The sequence below is a fragment of the Bos mutus genome, chromosome 26 (genome assembly GCF_027580195.1).
Source record: "Bos mutus isolate GX-2022 chromosome 26, NWIPB_WYAK_1.1, whole genome shotgun sequence".
Lineage (NCBI taxonomy): Eukaryota > Metazoa > Chordata > Mammalia > Artiodactyla > Bovidae > Bos > Bos mutus.
In genome coordinates, this window is record NC_091642.1 from 39,978,002 (window position 1) to 40,000,010 (window position 22,009).

The 22,009-nt window shown below is 40.5% G+C and overlaps 2 protein-coding genes across 2 annotated transcripts in view; one reads left to right on the plus strand and one right to left on the minus strand.

Annotated features, from left to right (window-relative positions):
* KIF20B (kinesin family member 20B) overlaps positions 1-2,182 on the minus strand; it is an 84,652-nt gene extending 82,470 nt beyond the window's left edge. The window contains 1 exon segment of the mRNA XM_070363490.1: positions 2,060-2,182. Within this exon segment, the coding sequence (XP_070219591.1) occupies positions 2,060-2,082 (23 nt within the window). The 5' untranslated portion in view covers positions 2,083-2,182.
* Positions 2,183-2,389: 207 nt separating this feature from the next.
* Positions 2,390-22,009, plus strand: part of PANK1 (pantothenate kinase 1) — a 104,205-nt gene continuing 84,585 nt past the window's right edge. The window contains exons 1-2 of the mRNA XM_070363959.1: positions 2,390-2,546; positions 8,127-8,276. The gene's annotated coding sequence lies outside the window, so the exon portion shown is untranslated. The remainder of the gene's footprint in view (positions 2,547-8,126; positions 8,277-22,009) is intronic.

The following is a 22,009-nucleotide window of genomic DNA, read 5'->3' on the forward strand; positions in this document are numbered from 1 at the left end:
ACTTCTCTCCAATTCCTTACCCTCCCCTTCTAGGTGGTAGCCCTTCACTCTAGTCTCCGAGAAGTCTCACGATTTGGGCAGCTTTCCAAGCATGCAGTCCTGTCCAAGTGCTAACCTGGTAAAGACCCTTGTGTGTTACTGCCACCTTGTGGTATCTTTTTCCTTGATCAGCGTTGAAACCCCCAAACTCAATACAAAGCTGTTTCTCTTTTTTCCTAAACTTCAAAGATTTAAAGAAACTATACATTTACCTTCAACAAAACCCAGCAAACTACATCAACCAACCATACAATTAAGCACGTTTAATCTTTATTGCTTTTTGCTTTCATTGTATCAGTGATGTAATCAAAATGAGAAAAGTATTTAAATGTAGTTTGATAGAATATTTCAAATATTTAATTTATGGGTGAAAATTAGAAAGAAAACGTATCTGATAGAATAAAAACCACTGATGTAGAACACAGAGGAAAAGTTTACAAAAACATGAACGTAATGGCTTGACATTTCATAACTCAAGTTTCATGGAAATGCCCAGGAAACTGGAAAGTAACCTTCATTCTTGGCCTTCAATTAATTTTTGGCTTAAAAAAATGTTGACACATCTTTTATGAAATTACTAAGTTAAAAAAAAATATTGTACCTCCTTAAAAAAAAAATGTTACAGTTGTTTGTGCTTGCTTCTATGTTCAGTTTTCATGAATAAACTGCCCCTTAACAATCATAAAATTGAGAGATACATTGTCACTTCCTGTACTTGTAGTTAACTTCTATGGATGTGTGGCCTCCCTAATTAGACTAGAAATGAGAGCAAGGACCTTATCTTATACTACTCTGTACCCCTACAACAAATTCAGAGATTTAGGCAGTGATAAAGACTCCTTGTATAGTGGGTTAAGTGGGTTAAATAATAAATAAAATTCTCTATGCGCAAAATTTTTTTTGGTCCTATATTATCTCTAGCCAACAGCAAGGTTCAAGACCTCATTGCGGAAGGCTGTTCCCAAGTCTGAGAAATGGTATCCTTTTTCGTCTCTCCAATGAGATTTCATGATCGAAGACTGATTACTAACTGAGGTTGCCGCATGTCATCCACAAAATACAGTCAAAAAAAGTCTTTACAATTAACTTATGAGTCTTTTACATTATTTTGCAACCTGAAGTCTCAGGTCTTGGACATTTAATAAAATGTACACAGTTAAGGCTGTTTCCGGGTAATGCTTGTTTTAAGAACGGATTCAAACCTGAATTTGATCAGCTTGGGGATTAAAAACAAACTAACCCATAAGGCTCGACCTTCTGTCAATTAGCCCTCCAGTAAGGAATATTAGAGAGCGACATTAAGCAGGAATTACTGAACCAAAAAGTATAATGAGATGGGGGAAACCTTCCAAACCGGGGGTGAGGGTGGGTGGGTGGAGATGACTGCAGTCACCACACACGCCACACACCCCCCCTTTCGCTCCGCACTGCAAAGACCAAGAAGGGAGCGCCCCGGCACCGGCGGTAGCAGTCTGGAAATAACTGCACAGACATCGAGCCCCCGACTGCCCTAAAAACAGACCAAGCCACTTGCCGAGCAAAATGCTCACCTTGGGGATACAGGACACCAGATTTGGCAAAGGAGGCCTGATCCTCAAAGCAGCAGTAACAATAATAAAAATACTAAGGCTTGCAAATACATAGTGCTTACTATACCAATGGCACTGTTTCTAACAGTTTTACACATTATCCTTATCTTCGTAAGAGGCGGAAGAGGTAGGTTCTATAATTAAGCCCTTTTAACAGATGAAGAAACTGAGGCCCAGAGATACTAAAGACTTTGCCTTGCCTCAGAGTTAATAAGCGGCGATTGTTGTTGTTGTTCAGTCGCTCGGTTGTGTCCGACTCTTTGCAACCCCATGGACTGAAACGGCAGAGACCAGATTTAAACCCTAACTCTAGTAAAATGGTTCAGCCCTCCACAGAGCACCCGGAGCCCCACGTATCGACAGTAACCTGAGGGGCGTCTTGAGCCCGGTCGGAAGGTACTCACACCGTCTGAGACCTTTCTTCACCTCACCTGGTATGTATGGAGTCCCCCATTTCCTTCCTCGGGCCCTCACCTGCAAACGTTACCCTGCCAGCCCCACCCGCGACCAGCACTGAGTTATTGCCCTTTTCAAATTCAAACAATGGCGGCCAGGGTCCCGCATTGAACGCTGGGAGTGGGCGGAGCTTCCGGAAAGACGCGTTGGAGCGCCGCGGTCTCTCTCTGTGGATTTTTCTTCCGCTCCCGGGAGAAGCTTTCAAATTTGGGGGCGGGTCTCGGTATGCCGAGCGACCAATGGGCGGAAGCAGACTGGAGAGCGGCTAGTGGGCGGAGCTTCCCGCGGGTATCCGCGTGCCAAGCCGGGTAGGATGCTGCTTCCTGGCTGCGGTGGGTGCCACCCTCTCTTGGCAGCGTTGCGGATCTCGGATTCCAATCTGGAGACAATAAAGACGTAGCGGAGGCCCCGAAGTGAGGCCGCTGCCACTCCACTTAACTCCGCGACTCCCTTAGGGACCAGGTGAGAAATGGCAGGCCTTTTCACTGTGGACCGGGACAGGCTCTGCTTCTAAAGAGTAACTTAGAATGAGCGCTGCCCGCACCCAGAAGGTCACTTCACTTCCTTCGCTTCATGATCCTACCTGTTGTCCATAGGCGCCCTCATGGACAAGGTACATTTTTCTCAGAAAAGATTTTCAAAAGCATTCTTCACTCTTTGTGGGTTTGTTTGCTAGTTTTTGCCATTCTGAAAATATAAAGCAGCTACCTATCTTGCATGCACAGGTAAGGTCTTTGCAGTGCTCAAATGTAAGTGCCAGTACATCGTCTCTGATTATCTTAAAGTGATCCTTTTCTTTTGGTGCAGTGTTATTACAGTCATATGACAAATATTTACTACTTGGGCCATCTCTGCGTGCTGTGCTTCATTTTAAAGAAAAGTAACTGCTAACGTTAACTGAGCATTTACCTTGTGCCAGCCGTGGTCCTAAGCACTTTAAAACTGGTTATGGTACTGATCTGGAGAACAACCCTATGAGGTGGATACTGTTAATATGCACTTTTTATAGATTTTAAACTGTTATTATGCCATTTTTATAGATTTTTAGGAAACTGAGTTCAAGATTAAATAATTTGCTCAAAGGCATACAGCTATTAATGGTGGAACTAGGAATTTAAACTCAGCTGGATGACTTCAAGACCTGCCCTCTCACATGTGATCTTATTTTCCACTGTTTTATTTGGTTAGCAGCATTTGTAACATAGTAACTGTTTTGTTGAGCTTATTGTCTTTCTTTTTCTTTTTCTACATTTATGTTTCCCATAACCTACCCCGCTTCCCTTTCTAACTTCCCACTGTCTCATTCCGTTTGCTTTCTTTCCCCACAAAATCATATTTGTGGTGAGCCAGTTTGGAGTAAAGAAGGGATGCAAGGCCAGGAGTAAAAATGAGCAGAGAAAGTAGATGTGAAAGGGAAGAAAGCACAGATGATCAAATAAAACTGTAATTTACTGTTTGGGCTGGAACTTAAGTCTTTAGGGGCCTCTGTGTCAAACTCTTCATTACCCCTTCAGGCAAGTCTACCCAAAAATCTACACTTCCAGTCTTTACCTCATAATGCCTGTATTGCTTTTTACTAGCTGTTACTGATTCCAACTCTTGGGCCCTCCAGGTGCTACATTTATTTATTGTTCAACAAATATTTATTGAAAACCTGCTAAGTACCACACACTAGACTAGGCTGTACTGAGACAGTGGAGGAGAGCTACCAAAACAGACCCTAACCCTCCAGGAGCTTTGTTGTTCAGTCATGTCTGACTGTTTGCAACCCAATGAACTACAGCATGCCAGGCTTCCCTGCCCATCACTGTCTCCAGGAGTTTGCTCAGACTCATGTCCACTGAGTCGGTGATGCCATCCAACCATCTCATCCTCTGTTGTTCCCTTCTCTTGTCCTCAGTCTTTCCCAGCGTTAGGGTCTTTTCCAGTGAGTTGGCTCTTCACATCAGGTGGCCAAAGTATTGGAGCTTCAGCTTTAGCATCAGTCCTTCCAATGAAAACTCATTGTTGATTTCCTTCAGGATTGACTGGTTGGATCTCCTTGCTGCCCAAGGGACTCTCAAGAGTCTTCTCCAGCATCACAGTTTGAAAGGATCAGTTCTTCAATGCTCAGCCTTCTTTATGGTCCAACTCTCACATCTGTCCATGACTGCTTGAAAAACCATAATTTTATACGGACTTTTGTCAACAAAGTGGTGTCCCTGCTTCTTAGTATGCTGTCTAGATTTGTCATAGCTTTTCTTCCAAGGAGCAAGTATCTTTTAATTTTGTGGCTGCAGTCACCACCTGCAGTGATTTTGGAGCCCAAGAAAATAAAAGTCTGTCACTGTTATATTCCAATAATTGACAAAAAATTGCAAAGACAAATAATTGAGAAATTACAACTGTACTGAGTGTTTTGAAGAAAATGTTTAGAGCATTTCTAAAGACAATGTCACTGGAACCTGAGCAAGTAGTGTTTAATCTGGATTTCCAAGGGTTATTAGATGTCAAATAAGTTTAAAAAAAAGAGAGGAGTAAGCACCCAGGTATAGGGGCAGGATAAATACAAGAACCAGTGGATTTTCTGCCTTATTTTATTCTCGCTCCCAGAAGTATTCCTCACAGTTTGTTTCATCCACACAGTTAAATGTTTCAGCCTTGAAACATTCTTCATTTGGCTTCTGGGCCAGCAAAAGGTCACCCTCTCCTTGTTTACTGTTAATCTCTGCCTTGGCATATTCAATATGGGATTGTGATTTTTCATTGCAAAACGTGAAGCCTCTCCTCCCTAATCTGTGCCTCAGTAAATGACACCACCACACATCTACCTAGTTATTCATGAGGAGGAATCATCTCTGAGCTCTCCTTTTCCCTCACCACTCTCATCCAGTTCATAAACAAATGTATCTGTTGCACTTTTTTGTTAGAAGTGAAATAAAATGCTCCCCTCCCTTTTCATTGCCCAGACCCCTATAGCCTCCAGCTGGTCGCCTGCTTCACATCCTGTTCTCCATTATTTATAGGGCAGCAAAACCAGCTTCAGGTGGGAATGATCATGTCAGCCTCTGGCTTAAAGCACTTCAATGATGTTTTAGAATAAAATGATATTTGTATTGTTCAGTGAAGAAAAAAGATGCAAAAGTATATAAAAACTGTACTATTATGTAAGCAAAAAGAAGAAATCAGAGTTTACATACATATATATTCCACACACATTTTTGGTATATTTTTGAAGATAGAAATACAAAAACTATAAAACAGAAAATTAGTTGTAAATGGTTATCTATAGGGGATGAGAATGTGACTTCTGTAACTTTTTAAAAAAAACAGAGTTTGCCTTTTCAAAAAATTAAATCTAAAAATAAAAGCAAGCCCTAAAATTTAATGCAAAGAAAGAGATGAATTTACCTGTATATCAAATTGTCAGCATAGCTACACAGAGATAAAGAGCTTGTTCAGTTAACTTGGGCACAGTATTCTATGTTCAGGAGTTAGGAGTTGTGGGATATGATGAAGAGCAAAAAGAAATGCAAAAAAATTAATAACTTGGCTTAGTAGGCTTGATGTTGAAACGGGTATTGGTATAATTTTGAAACTATTATGCATGTGTTATAGGAAAAAGCAAATCAGTAAATATATTCATGTTTGGTTCTAGGGTTCTCACTGTGGGAGAAGGGAAATAAATATAATAGAAAGTAAAGAAGAATCCCATGAAGTTAGATTTGAATTGGTAGTAGAATGACCTGGGTTGTTTGCGTTTTATTATCTTTTTTTATCTTAATTGGGTCCACTGAGAGGGCCTGGAGGCATAGAAGCCCTGGCACCCCAGTAACAATGAACACCCCAGGACCAAGCCACCCAAATGGTTTCTAAATACCATTTATCCCTAAAAGAAAACAGTGCCTCTTGGAGAGAAGACTGCTTCCAGGTCTGGGGCAAGAAAATTATAAAGTGAGCCTAGAACATTCTTGTCAGAAAAAGCAAAGAAGTCTTCAGAATGAATGAAGTCATTTAACAAAGGACACTGGATCTGGCATAAAGGGTTTTACACTGACCATGTTTGGCACAAATTGTGCATCAAAAGAATAATGATGGTAATAGTTTAATAACACATTTAATGTTTTAAGTCCTCTTTGTAGGAGGATGGATGAGGGAGAAAAGGACTAAAAATGGAAAGCTATTCTTTACACGAGAATGCCAGTTAATGCAAAAAGAATAGTAAACTGTCCCCACTTTGCAACTCCCAATGTAAAAATTGACATCCCTGTTAAGTCACTTCAGTCATGTCAAACTCTTTGGGACTCTGTAGACTGTAGCCTGCCAGACTCCTCTATCCATGGGATTCTCCAGGCAAGAACCCTGGAGTGGGTTTTCATGCCCTCCTTCAGGGGATCTTCCTGACCCAGCAATTGAGCCCTCGTCTCTTATGTCTCCTGCTTTGGCAGGCAGGTTCCTTAACCACTAGTGCCACCTGGGAAGCCCCAAAATCAACATAGATAAAGCTTATCAGTGAATGCTAAAACAATGGATTGTGTGTGTGTGTGGTCACTCAAGACCGACTCTTTGTGACCCCTTGGACTGGGGCCCACCAGGCTCCTCTCTCCATGGCACTTTCCAGGCAAAAATACTGGAGTGGATTGCTAGTTTCTACTCCAGGGGATCTTCCCAACCCAGGGATCGAACCTGCATCTCCTGCATTGGCAGGCAGATTCCTGCCAGTGCATCACCCGGGAAGCCTGACAGAAATGTTTAACCTGAATCTAATCGTGAGGACCATTTTACAGGTCAACAGACCTAGAAATGTCAGTGTTAGGGAAAGAGAGAGTCAAAAGGCAGGTGCTTGTTGCTAAATGAAATTCATGAATCTTCATTGGTTATAGATTTTTTAAAAAGTAACTGCAAAAAGAAAAACATATTGTGGACAATTGTGGATATTTAAATATGGATTACATGTAGATTATACTGAGTCAGTATTAATTTGGGGGCATGTGATAATTTGTAACCATGTAGAAGCATGTCTTTATTTTGGAAAGATGTTTGTTTCAGTATTTAGCAGCAGAGTGTATCAGTGTCTGCAACTACTTACCTTCAGAAGATTTGAGGGGGAAAAAAGAATGTTAGGGAGAACAAAAGAAGAGAGAACAAAGAAAATAGAACCAAAACAGTTATGTGACAAACAGTTCATAGTTTTTACAGCTTTGAGCTTTTCTAAAATGAAAAGAGAAAAAAATCCTAATTTTTTTTTTTTTTTTTGGCCACACTGCCCTGCATGTGGGATCGTAGCTCCCTGACCAGGGATCGAACCCACACCCCCTCTACGTTGGAGGGTAGAGTCTTAACCCACACCCCCTTTACTGGAAGACAGAATCTTAACCACTGGACTACCAGAAGTCCCCCAAATTCCTAATTCTTATGATGACCTACTAGGCCCTACAGGATCAAGTACCAGTCAATCTTACTCCCCACTTTCTTACCTCTGTACCATGAGTTCTACTCTGGGTACCTCAAACACACCAGCCTCTTATAACATATGTGAACCTTTGCATAGATTCCCTCCACCTGAATTCTCTCCTCTCCATTTATCATGTGACTCACTTCTCTTCCTGCTTTAGATCTCTTTTATCATATTACCTGCTTAGAAAAGACTGTCCGTCTTATCTCAAATGCTCCTCTTTCTTATTTGCAGGCTAGATTTCATTTTCCTACTTATTACAACCAGCAATTATCTTTTTTATAGTAATTATTACATGTCTGGTTTTTGTTGTCATTGTTCTCCCACCTCCTAAAAGGTAAGTTCTATAAGAGCTGTGTTTCTCTTGGTCACTGCTGTATCCTCAGTGACTCCGTAAATACGTGGTGATCAAACAAATACTTGCCGAATAATGAATGAAGGCTGATGTGGCTGAGGTGGGTGGAGAGGGATGGGCTAAGGGCAGATCCTACAAGGCTTAGTCAACTAAGTGGCTGATTTGGATTCTTATTCTAAGAACAATGAGAAACCAAAGGACTGTTGTAAGTGTGCGTATCATACAATACTGTTGGCCTTTGTGTTTTGAAAAGGTTAATCTCCTGGAGCAGAGAATAGAGGCCGCCAAGGAGAATGCCGTTGAAGCAGCCAGGAGGCTATTGCAGCCATCCCAACAAGAGGTGGTGATAATGTGGAACTGGGACATGGCAGAGCAGATGCAGAAAACTGAACAGATTTCAGAGGTATTTTTTCCTGCTTTTTCCATCTCAGCACCAGCCACTAGTTTTCCCTTAGAAACACAGAGCCAACTTGATTGGGAGATGCTTAAGATTTAGGCCCATTCCAGATAATTCCCATTAGTCCCTTTGAAGTGAACGTTAGCTTAAGATGAAAAAATTAAGTTACATCAAGCTGATTTCTTGCTCTGATCACAGCCTGTACAAGTAGTAATAACTAAGTTCCTCTGTGCTGGATACTATTCTAAGCATTTTATACTCATTCAATCCTAGATACCATGTAAAGTATTCTGTTATCAGTATCCTGCCTTTAGTTATTGTTCTATTGCTAAGTCATGTCCAACTCTCTGCCTTTAGTAGAGAAGAAAACTGAGTCGTAGCACTATTGAGGAATAGTAAAGGTATTCACTACGCAGAGGTGTTAGGTTTAGTCAGGAAATGCCTGTAAAGTACTTTTAAAAGTGCCTGGCACATGTTAAATAATCACTTATTGTACAAATAGTAAACGATAGAATTGGAATCTGGGTAGATGGCTATAGAGTCTGCACAGTTAACCACTGCTTCCTACTGCTTCTTAAAGTTTGGACTGAACACCCTGAAACTCTACTGAAAGAAGACTGAGTGCCAAGCTCCTGCTGCAAAGCCATCTCCAAATACAGGACTAATGTAGACACTTTTTCAATCCAAAAACTGAGTAGGTATTTTTGCAAAGGTTTGAATAACAGGTTCAACAAACATTTATCAGGTACCCATTATGCAGCAGGTATCTCTGTCTTTAAGAAGGCTTTGTCCTAAAGCAAGTCTTTCTCAATCTGAGATTTCAAGCAAGAATATAATCCCTGTTCCCTACAGCACCCATCGTATGTAATGCAATCATTTCTCTCTTATGCCTGTAGAATGGTATTACTTCTGTGGCCATCCTGAGAAAACTGAGAAAATAGTCACACGAATGATTTTTTTTTTTTATATCCTGTGGTTTATATGGGGAAATCCATGCACAATTTCAAAACAGTATGACAAATGTTATGATAGAAGTGTACAAAGAGTAATAGGAGCAGAATGAGAATAATTTAGAGTGACAGCTCTGATGATAGACAGATTTGAGTTTGAATATAAACTCAGTCACTTACAGGAAGTGACCTCGGGAAGGATATAAAAGTCTCCCTAATGTTGTGAGGATTAAAATAGCATTTGTTAGTTATTTAGTAAAGCCTAACACATAATATGTTTCATCATGCTATTTGTTTTTATTCAATCTGCATAAGTCACTGGTATGCAAGCTCATGCGTGTCTGTCTAGAACCTCTGTAACCCTGACACTTACAACAGTGCCTTGCATATAACAGCCATTGAATAAATATTTTTTATATTTACAAATGACATCCACCAAGGAAGGTTTTGTAAAGTGGCATGTAGACTGAAATGAATGAATGGGGTTTGCCAGTGAATTGTAGAAGGTGGCCATTCCAGGCAATGAAAACATATGAGGTAATGAAAAAAAAGACATGAGCACACAAAAGTCATTACAAAAACTGTAAGTACCTAGTTCAGTAAGACTTTGAGTATAGCTACTGTGGACAATGACAGGAGATGGAAAAAGCAGGCAGCACCTACATATAAAGGGTCCTGTATGTATGACATGCTAAAAAAGAGTTAGAATTACTGTATTCTATAGTGCATAGGAGGTTGTGTGCAACAGAGACATGCAGGGGGGAAATGGGAGGAAGAAAAGCAACAGAAAGGTTTAGGTCTGTAATATCCCAGTCTTACAATGTGGGAATCAAGAGATGAAGGAACAGGACATAGAAGTTAATTATTTATAGGTGTGAGGGTAACCAGTAGAGGCAGAAAAATAACCATAACTCTCTTGGCTAAGTGCTTATCTGTCATTGTAGGAAGTAAGTAGATAGTGCCTATAATTAATACATGAAGAAATAACGTTAGGAGTGTGTTATTCAAAAATATGTCAACAGAACTAAAAGTAGATTGTAAGGGTGATTGCTTCTGAGAAGCAGGACAGGAGGGGGCCCAGGGAAGCTTTTTGTTACAAGCTCTTTTTAAATTCGTAATAAGAATTTTCTTATGCGGTGTGTCAAAGAAACAACACACTATTCACTTAACTGTGTGTTGAGCTATAAGACCCAATCATCTCCTCACTGAAGGAGGCTCCCCACTCCTGAGCTTGCAGAGGTTGCATCATTGGCCATCTTTCTAAAACATGGTCGACTGGTACTTGCCTGAGAGCTTCTGCACTCTGTCTTCCCTCTGTTCTCTCCAGATGTCTCTCCATGACTAACTTGTCATTATTCAGTGTTACCCTGCCCAAAGAGGTGATCTTTGCCCACTGTCCCTGAGATTGCTCCCTTCACCCCCCACCCCCCAGCCAGTCACTTTCTATCCAACCGACCTCATTTACTTCCTTCATAACATTCTTACAATAACTGAAATTACTTTCTTTGTTTATAATATGTCTTCTCCCACTATAGGGCAGACCTATGAGACAGAGACCTCATCCATCTTGTTCACCCCTATATCCCTAGTACCAAGGACAGTGCCTGGCACATAGTAGGTGCCCAATAAATCCTCATTAGGTATTCAATAAAACTTTTATTAATAGGATGTATAGAGGAATTCACACTGTGCACTTTCTTATATGCCATCCCATTTAGTCTTAAGACCCTAATATTTCTTCAGCATAAATACATACATGTAACTGCACACACACACGCACACACACACACATACTCCACAGATGGGTTTCCCAGTCCAGACTCTTCCAAGTCCTAAAGCTGGGGTTTCTGTTTTCTACTTCATCTTCAGTGTCCTCTGGTGGGGAAGGATCTCACACGATTTTGAAAAGATAAACATCTTTTTAAATATATGTCTTTTCAAATATATCCTGTTGACAAGGTTGAAATTCACAGCAGTTCATTTGGGAGCCTAGCAAGGTCTTAGGACACAGGCAGACATTCTCTGGGCTTCCCAGGTAGCTCAGTGAGTGGTAAAGAATCCGTCTGCCAAGATCCAGGTTCTGTCCCCCGGTTAAGAAGATCCTATAGAGAAGGAAATGGCAAGCCACTCCAGTATTTTTGCCTGAGAAATCCCATGGACCAAGGAGCCTGGCGGGCTACAGTCCATGGGATTGCAAAGATTCAGGCACGACTGAGCAGCAGCCGCCCACTCCAGCACTCTTGCCTGGAAAATCCCATGGACGGAGGAGCCTGGTGGGCCGAAGTCCATGGGGTCGCTAAGAGTCGGATAAGACTCAGCGACTTCACTTTCACTTTTCAGTTTCATGCGTTGGAGAGGGAAATGGCAACCCACTCCAGTGTTTTTGCCTGGAGAATCCCAGGGACAGGGGAGCCTCGTGGGCTGCCGTCTATGGGGTTGCACAGAGTCGGACATGACTGAAGCGACTTAGCAGCAGCAGCAGCAGCAGCAGATGTCTTTCAGCTGGATGAGCTAAGGGCCCAGCGCAGATGCAGCCATGAGCTGACAGTGATGACCGCAGCACCTGCGGGTCTCCTAATACGCGAAGAGGCACGCTCACTCGCATGGTGGGGATGAACTGCAGTCCCCGGCCTCCTTTCCACATAGCTCCCCGGGGTTGGTCAGCAACCATCTCCTCACATGGGTTCCCTGCCCTACTCTGCTGTTTTTTGGAAGTCCATCAGTTGAGTTATTAACTGTCTCTCTTTGAATCCCTGATCTAAAAATCTCAGTTGTCCCCAAGTCGACATGGGTAGATCTAACTACATGGAAGTATGGAACAAGAAAGAAGAACACAGCACTAGCATTTCAAGACTTTTTCTCACTGCAAATATGAAAAATCAGACCATTCTATTATCAAAATGAAAGTTCAGTTTTCTTCAGTTCAGTCGCTCAGTCGTGTCCGACTCTTTGCGACCCCATGAATCACAGCACACCAGGCCTCCCTGTCCATCACCAACTCCCGGAGTTCACTCAGACTCACGTCCATCGAGTCGGTGATGCCATCCAGCCATCTCATCCTCTGTTGTCCCCTTCTCCTCCTGCCCCCAATCCCTCCCAGCATCAGGGTCTTTTCCAGTGAGTCAACTCTTCGCATGAGGTGGCCAAAGTACTGGAGCTTCAGCTTTAGCATCATTCCTTCCAAAGAAATCCCAGGGCTGATTTCCTTCAGAATGGACTGCTTGGATATCCTTGCAGCCCAAGGGACTCTCAAGAGTCTTCTCCAACACCACAGTTCAAAAGCATCAATTCTTCAGCGCTCAGCCTTCTTCACAGTCCAACTCTCACATCCATACGTGGCCACAGGAAAAACCACAGCCTTGACTAGACAGACCTTTTAAAACCAAAACAGTACTATTTATGCGTTATATCTTGCATTGTTTTGAAAATAGCACAAGGCGGTGCTAGCGGACCTCACATATTTTTCAGGAGCAATTATAGACTTTCTGGTGAACTTTTCTAAAGAGTTCTCTTTCTGATGAGCTATTTGAAGATTCTGTCTTCCTCAGAAGGAGGAAGAAGGATCATGCCAATGTGATCTTTTTATTTCAGAAAATATTACCTTTATTATATGCATTTCAGATTTTCATTACTAGGGGAAATAATGATGTCATGAGTAGTTTGACTGTTTTTGGTTGAGGGAAGCCAGTGAGTTCACTGTAATTAATTGGAACATAATGAGACCAATTTTAGTAACTCCCTCAAAACATACAATCTTTGCTGTATGCCAACAGGGCCTTAGTGATGTTGGGAGAGAAAAAGGAAAATGAGAAAGAAGGGGGGAAAAGGAAACACCTCTTTGGGTAGTTTTTGTTTTTAGTCATCTAAAGGAATATTTCTGAGTCTTTAGTCACAGAGTTATAGAATATTAGAGACATAATGGGACATGCAAGTGATCTGGTTCAACTTTCTCATTTTATAGGGAAAAAACCAAGGCTCTGAAAAGTTAAGCAGCATGCCCAAGGTCTCATCATAGGCAGTGCCAGAGCCAGAATATGAATACATAAATTATAAGAACCTAACCAATTTTTTAAAAATAGATACACAAGGAAAAGTATCAGCTCCAAATAATTAGAATAGTATGATCTCATGTTAGCAACTCTGAGACTAGCACACATTTTTTAAAAATACATGAACTCTTCTTTAGCACTCAGAAAATGAGCATTGTTCTTTTTACTTCCTGAGCTCTTTTTCATTCCATTTCCCCCAGTTTTTCACCCTAATGCAAGTTTTTTTTACCCTAATACAGAGTATTTGTGCTCCAAAGATTTTCATTGATCACTTATCATGTGCTTCAAACAAAGATACAGATTTTAATTTTTTTAGTTCCCTCTAAGTTAAAAAAAAATACTCTGTAGTTAAGATTATTATTGTTGTACACGTAGTTAAAAAATCAGTTCAGTTAAATATTTTTCATAATTGCCAAGCACCTAAGTAGAAATTTGTAGGCGAGTACATTTTATTGAAGTTAGTGGGGGGACTTTCCTGGTGGTCCAGTGGGTTAAGACTGTGTTTCTAATATAGAGTTCAAGGGTTCAATTCCTGGTCAGGGAACTAAGATCCTGCATGCCATGCAGTATGCAAAAAATTTTTTTTTTTAATAAAAGTTTATTTTATTATTATTTTTAATTTAATTTTATTTAACTTTACAACATTGTATTGGTTTTGCCGTATATCAAAAGGAATCTGCCACAGGTATACATGTGTCCCCCATCCTGAACCCTCCTCCTTCCTCCCTCCCCATACCATCCCTCTGGGTCGTCCCAGTGCACCAGCCCCAAGCATCCAGTATCGTGCATCGAACCTGGACTGGCAATTCATTTAATATATGATATTATACATATTTCAATGCCATTGTCCCAAATCATCCCACCTTCTCCCTCTCCCACAGAGTCCAAAAGACTGTTCTATACATCAGTGTCTCTTTTGCTGTCTTGTATACAGGATTATTGTTACCATTTTTCTAAATTCCGTATATCATTAGTTGAGGTACTCCTAGAAGAACATTATTTCTAAAAATAGGACAAAGTGCCACTTCTATTCTCTTGCTGTTTTTCACAATAATAATATAATAATAGAAATTATGGCAGTGTCACCCAATTTCTTTAACTTCTTTCAAATTAGATGTCAAAAATAAGTGATTTATTATCCAAAATTACTTAAAAGTTTTATCAGCTAATAATTGAATTAGGTCCTCTTTTTAGTTTTATTGAAAGCTATAAATTAGAAACCATCTCACTTATAAAAGGTTTTATTAGACAGATATTAAGAGTCTCAGTCTCTGAAACTGCACCAGAAATGCTATTATCACAGATTATCTAGTAAATGTTAATTTTACCTTTTATTCTTTCACTCAGCAGTGTTTCATTTAAACCAATATACTCAGTCAAAATTGGAGATACTAATTTCAGTTATTTATGATAGTAAAGTGTTTTTTATAAACTTCTTTTAGCATATTTTAAATATAGTTATGTCAAGACTTAAAGCTTTCATTCACTGAATATATGGAAAGTACCCCTATCTTGTGGTCAACCAGACCACAAATGACAAAGCCATATGACCCAATTAACAAAGCCAGTCCTCATTTGGAAACTAATCTCTAAAATATGACTTATTTTCTGACAGAAAAAGTCAGATTTTATTTTTCAATTCAGATATGCTAATATTTCTTTTAAGTAACAGTATCAAAATCACTGAGAAGTTACAGAATCCATGTTGTACAGTGTATTTCTATGAGCTGTCAAGATTACGATGATACAGCTCTCATATAAGTAATTTTACATGACTTAACTGAAACAAAGCAACACATTTTTCATTTCTTAATTTGCAATAATGCAATGTAGTATCCAGCTAAGAGTAGAAGTTGCATATAAATCAAGATCTATGAGAACAGGTGTGATATTCTTTAGGAATCTTGATTCGAAATCTGGTATGCTTAATAAAAGTAAGTAGTTGTTTAGTCACTAAGTTGTGTCCAGCTCTTCGGTCTGTTACCTGCCAGGCTCCTCTGTCCACAGGATTTCCCAGGCAACAATATTGGAGTGGGTTGCCATTTACTTCTCCATAATAAAAGTATACATTGTTTATATTAATCAGGGTAATTAAAGGTAGATGCTATTTTAAAAAATTACAGCTCCACCCTATTTGTCATTCATGTCATAGCCCTAGTGATAGTAGGGTCACCCCTGTGCAGTTGTCTTCAGAACAGTGGCTTGGTTCCTTTCATCTGGTAATCTGCAGTTTTGACCTCCGTGGGCCCAGCAGAAGGAGAAGAGAGAGCTTGAATAATGGTGCCCAGAGAGTTTATAACTAGGCCTGGAAAGTGGTGTCGATTACTTCTGCTCATGTTCCTGGGATAGGAACCTAGGCATGTGGTCCCAGTCTGACTGCAGGGGAGAGTGGGAAATGTGGTTTTCCTTCACACCCAGGAAGAAGCCCAGTTGATGAGCACACAACCAGTCTCTGTCACACAGCTAATAACTAATTGGCCCAGCATCTAGCAAATTCACTTGTTATTAGGAGATGTTGTTATTAGGGTTGCTGTTTCCTACTCCAGGAGATCGTAATGACCAACCCAGGGCTCAAACCCACATCTCCTGTGTCTCCTGCATTGGCAGGTGGATTCTTCACCACTGAGCCACCTGGGAAGCTATTAGGAGTTAGTAAACAGTAAGTAACTCAAAAGATGAAATAAAATGGGAATGGGGGACTTCCCTGGTTGTCCTGTGCTAAGTGGCTAAGACCTTGCATTCCTAATGCAGGAGGCCCAGGTTCAATCCCTGGTCACAGAACTAGGTCCCACAGGCCACAGCTAAAGCTCCTGTAAGCCACACCTAAGACCTGGCACAATCAAATAAATATTAAAAATGGGAATGGACTTTAATCAGGATAAGTATCTCATGATCTGATTTGATAAAATAGGGTTTAGCTCCCTTATTGGATGATAGACAACTAACCTGAGAAAAATCTTATAATTTTTTCTAGCTAATGACAAGTGCCAAGATGAGCATTCTTTAAGTAGCTGAAAAAAATTGCTTTCCTTAAAAAAAAAAAATCTAAGCTGTCTTTCCTTTACTATCATGGAACTTTCAAGGGCACTGCATTCTTTGATTCTAGTCCATAAAGGGCAGAGGCACAGTCACCCCCAATACCTATTCTGTTTTAATTCAGAGTATCCAAACACTGGCCAAAATATGCTGGTTCTAAAGCAACATTTTTCTCTTAACAGAAATATGTATAAGAAAGACAAACGTTAGGATTTTATGTGCCTTGATTAATTGTTCAAGGAGCCTTATTTAAGATTTTTTTCTAATGTGGACCATTTAAAAATATTTATTGAATTTGTTACAATATTGCTTCTGTTTTATGTTTCAGTCTTTTGGCCACAAAGCGTATGGGATCTTAGTTCCCTGATCAAACCTGCACCACTTGCATCGAAAGACTAAGTCTTAACCATTGGATCTCCAGTGAAGTCTCCCAGTCGTTTGAATAATCCTTTTGTTGGGCAACCAGAGATTTTTACTTATTGAGATAAAACACCATAAGATTTCAGATAAGTTAGGGTATGCCTTTCTTTTCTAAAGTAGGAGAACGGACTATAGTGAAGAGACAGGTGGGAACACAGAATATATGCTGAAGGCAAAGGAAAGAGTGTTGTTTAAGTCAGAGTGAAAAATAAATAGAGCTTTCTAGTCGAGTAGTTGGAGAAGGCAATGGCACCCCACTCCAGTACTCTTGCCTGGAAAATCCCATGGATGGAGGAGCCTGGAAGGCTGCAGTCCATGGGGTTGCTGAGGGTCGGACACGACTGAGCGACTTCACTTTGACTTTTCACTTTCATGCATTGGAGAAGGAAATGGCAACCCACTCCAGTGTTCTTGCCTGGAGAATCCCAGGGCCGGGGGAGCCTGGTGGGCTGCCGTCTATGGGGTCACACAGAGTCGGACACGACTGAAGACTCAGCAGCAGTCAAGTAGTAGGATCAATTCCAGACTCTCTCACTTAGAATTTTGTGACACTGAGCAAGGTCAATGGACATTTCTGAGTCTGGTGCTTTTTAAATGCCAGCTTCTGTTGGGTACAGAAGAGACCAATAAATGGTAGTTATTATTGCCGTCTTACAGGAGAAACCAATGTAAAAAAATAACATAAGTGTGGTATAGATTGTAACAAATGTGATCCCTTCCTCTCCTGAGATAGAGAATTTTCATTGGATTTTATATATTTCTCATTTTATTTACTAGGTTTTAAACTTCTGGGATTACAGGAACTGTGCTTTACATAGTTTTATAAACCCCTCAGTCCTAAGGACTGCTCTCGCACATAATGGGAAAAGAGAAAAAGATTTAGGCCTGAATCAACAATCTCCAGTTCATTATAGATGTTCCATGAAGATCTACACAAATATGGGGATGATGAGACTAAGGGAGAAAGGCCGGTCCTCCACAAAGAACTTATAAAATAATATTTGATGTAGGACCCTAACCACAGACTCTTAAAAGGCATTCAAGATTCTAATGAATTCTTTCTAAGTTAAAGGAAATATTTTAGCAGAATGTCTAAAATACGTTTTTAATTCTGAAACTTGATGAACAGTAATTCTGAGTCACAGTTGGGATGTATAATTTAGGGAATCATTAGAAAAAACAAACAAAACCTTTCAGATGAGTGGATATTTATGGGAAACTTGTAGGAGTATTTGAGACAGATCTGAAATGAGCTGTTTTCTCTCATTTGTCCTGATTACTCATTGTGGGACAATAAGTATCTAGACAGATTAAGTACCAAACAGATCATTTGGAAGAAAAAGAAACATCTAGATTCAATGACTATAAATTTAGCACATCCAGCCTCTTCTTGCCTAGGCATCTTCACACTGCCCAGCACAGGCCTCAACTATTGGCTATGTCAGTCAAACAGCCAAGAGTATTAGGTTCCTTTGCTAAAAATATTCCAACTCAAATCATCTTGGCAGACAATACCAAAAAAAAATAAAATTTCTTTGTCCAATAAAGTGGCCGAAGTTTAGGAGACTGAAAAGAAATAGAAAATCAAGTTACTAATTGAGCCTCAGTCTTGTCATCATTAAAATGATATTTTTAATACAGATCTACAGTCTCTACTCCACAATTCCAAAATAGACGAAACACAAAACCAAAAAAGTACTGTCTGAGACCCAAAAGCATTTTTATAAGTTTGGCACCAGGATTATTTGGAAGCAAAACCTCAGCTCTGCAGCCTTAGGTATATCTCAGCACTCATATCCATCATATCCATCACCACTAATGTCTCCTCTCGGCTGACATTTGGTGGCTTGAGGATTAATTGCACTGTGAAAATGACCCAAAGAGTTAAAGACATGCCACTGGGTAACAGAAGAAAAGGATGCATCTGTCTTTGTCAATAGCTCAGAAAGTGGAGTTACCGCAAAGCTTGGTGGTGGTATGTCTGTGAGATGCCTTACTGAATAATATGGTGTGGGAACCATCAACACTTATGACTTGTACAGACAGAAAGATAAGTTCTTAAAATTTTTACGGTGATGGTGATAACCAAGTGCTAGTGAAAAATAGAAAAACATTTCATAGGACCAAAAACAAGGATCCTGACTGTGTGTTAACTGAATGGATTCAACAACAAAGAAGTCAGTATACACCACTGACTGCCTTGTAGGTCATAAAACAAGCTAGGCTATACCATGAAGAACTGAACATTGAGAGTGAGTGTGAATATTCAGAAGACTGGCTGTAAAACTTTTAAAAGCATCACGGTATCAAGTATCTTAAAATCTGTGGTGAAGAAGCTACTGATGATCACGAGACCACTGAAAATGATATTGATAAATTTGCCAAGATTATATCTGATGAAAACCTTAGCCCTGAACACATTTACAGCTCTGTACTGCTACTACATTCCTAGACAAACCTTAACAATGGCGGACAAAAAGGCACCAACAGATATCTAGGATGCCAAGCAAAGGTTGACTGTTCTTGGTTGTGCTTAGGCTGCAGACACACACAAGTTAAAATTGACAGTGATTGAGAAAAGTCTGTGTCCAAGATGTTTAAAAGGTGTGCACAGGGACTCCCCTGGTGGTCCAGTGGCTACGACTCTAGGCTTCCAGTGCAAGGGGCCCGGGTTTGATCCCTGGTCAAGGAACTAGATCCCACGTGCTAAAACTAAGACCTAGTGCAACCAGATGAATACATTAAAAAAACAAAAAGGTGTACACAGTTTACCTTTGCAGTATTATGCAAACAGGAAAGCACCAGTAACAAGAGGAATCTTTTTGGATTGGTTGTATTAGCACTTTGTGCCAGCAACATGAACTCATTGCAAGCAAGCTGGACTGGAAGACAATTGCAAAACTTTACTGTGCCTGGACAACTGTTCTGCACATCCCCCTCCTGAACTTCTTGTGAAAAATAATGTTTATGGTGCTTACTTTGCCCCCAGTGTTACATCCATAATATGACCCTGTGACCAGGGAATTCTATGCTCCTTGAAGAACAGGTATAAATGCTTTTTTCCTTTTTTTGAGTAGTATTCTTGCTTTGGTCAACAGGAGCCTGAAAATCCAAGACTTCCTTAAGAATTTAGTCTCGAGAATGCCCTTTGTGTTAGTCACTCAGTAATGCCCAACTCTTTGCAGTCCCACAGACTGTAGCCTACCAGGCTCTTCTGTCGGTGAGATTCTCTGGGCAAGAATGCTGGAGCAGGTTGCCATTTTCTTCTCCAGAGGATCTTCCCAACCCAGGGATCGAACTCAGGTCTCCTGCATTGCAGTCAGTTCTTTACCCTCTGAGCCACCAACACAACTGCTAACGCTTAGAATGATGTCAGTAAATCAACGCTAACTAGTACAGACTTTGGGCCACAATGATGTTTGAAAATTACCTGACCAATAAAGATTTTGAAGTATTTAGAGACTCTGGTTAAAAGATGATAGCAAAGCTCATTACTTTTGCCAAAAACGTATCAGCTGACAGTGTAAATAGAGTCGAAAGGAGCAGACTTTGAAGAGATGCTGAACACATAACGACGCCCCCATGCTTTCTTTGAGTCACGGGGAGATTGCTGAGAGAGTGGTGAGTACAGGTCAGTCCAAAGATAGCAGTGCTGACAGTGGCATCACAAGCACAGTCTTTGAAAAAGTCTCCAAAGACCAAACGCTGAAAATGTGTGACCAACTAATTGCTAGCCCTGAACAGCGTGTGTTTATCAGTGAGCAAGAGATTATGACTGTTTACTCATTTAAATAGAAGTTGCTGGAGTTCCCCTGTGGTCCAGTGGTTAAGAATCCACCTGCTGGTGCAAGGGACATGAATTTGATCCCCAGTCCAGGAAGATTCCACATTCTTTGGGGCAACTGCGTTCATGCGGCCACAACTACTGAAGCCCGCTTGCCTAGAACCCACCCTCCACAAGAGAAGCCACCGCAATGAGAAGCCTGCACACCACAGCTAGAGAGTAGCCCCTGCTCGCCACAGCTGGAGAAAGTTCTTGTGCAGCAACAAAGACTCAGCCAAAAATAAAACTAAGTGAATAAATAAATTTTTTAAAAAACAGAAACTGCTTAAACGCAAGCCTGAGTTTAGGGAGACCAGTAATACTGAGGAAAGTCTTGAAAAAGGAAAGTCTCTCTGTGTTTGGTAACACTTCATCACTTGGGGATTCTGTTTCTGGCTCCTCATCAGATGTTCAGCTCCAACCTGGTTTCACAGGCAGTGGTAACACCAGCATCATCTCTTCAAGAAGTGATATTTGTTGCATGTGTTACAGGTTTGTTTTCATCAGTATAAATTTTAAATATTGCTAAGACCTTTCCTAGAAATAAGCTTTATCATAAGCAAGGAAAGAAGGCTTCTCCATCCATGGGATTTTCCAGGCAAGAGTACTGGAGTGGGGTGCCATTGCCTTCTCCGCATACACCTCTAGTTAGCCCTTATTTTATTCATCAAAGAAATACAATTATTAATACGTGCCTTATCTGTTAACCATTCTTCCAGCTCCCTCTTCCATAAATACCACATAAACCATAATTTAATCTTCCTTGTGAACAAGGATTTATCCTAACCCTCTGTATAACCTCGGCCGCTATCGTAAGATCTTGGACATGGCTGAATAAATAAAATTGGCATTGTGTTTTATAAATAAAGCTGTTGTTAGCCTGATGAGTGTGAATCGATTCTCTATAGCCTAGTCTCCTTTGTTTTCATTTTTCTGTAGTGTTTGTGTATTTAAAATATAAGATTCATTGCTTTTCTCTCATAAAAGGCATACATAGCTATTGTAGAAAGCATGATTTATAAGGAAGAAAATTAACTCACTCCTAGTTTTACAACCGCTTCCCAGGTGGCTTAGCAGTAAAGAATCCGCCTGCCAGTGCAAGAGATGCAGGTTCGATCACTGGGTCAGAAATATCCCCTGAAAAAGGAACTGGTACCCTATTCTAGTATTCTTGCTCGGGAAATCCCATGGACAGAGGAGCCTAGAGGGCTACAGTCTATGGGGTTGCAAAAGAATTGAACAGGACTTAGCGATACTAAAAGAACAATGTTACAGCCAGTGAGAGTCACTCTTAACCTTTGTTTACTTTGAAAGCTATCTATGATGCTGATCTATAAGCCCTTTGGGGGTACAAATGGCAGGCTTTCCATTCATGCCTCTTGTCTGCTGTGCCCTCAGCATGTAGCAGGCATATAAAAGATTTAAAGAAAACACACCTTCAGGGATCAAACTGTGTTCACA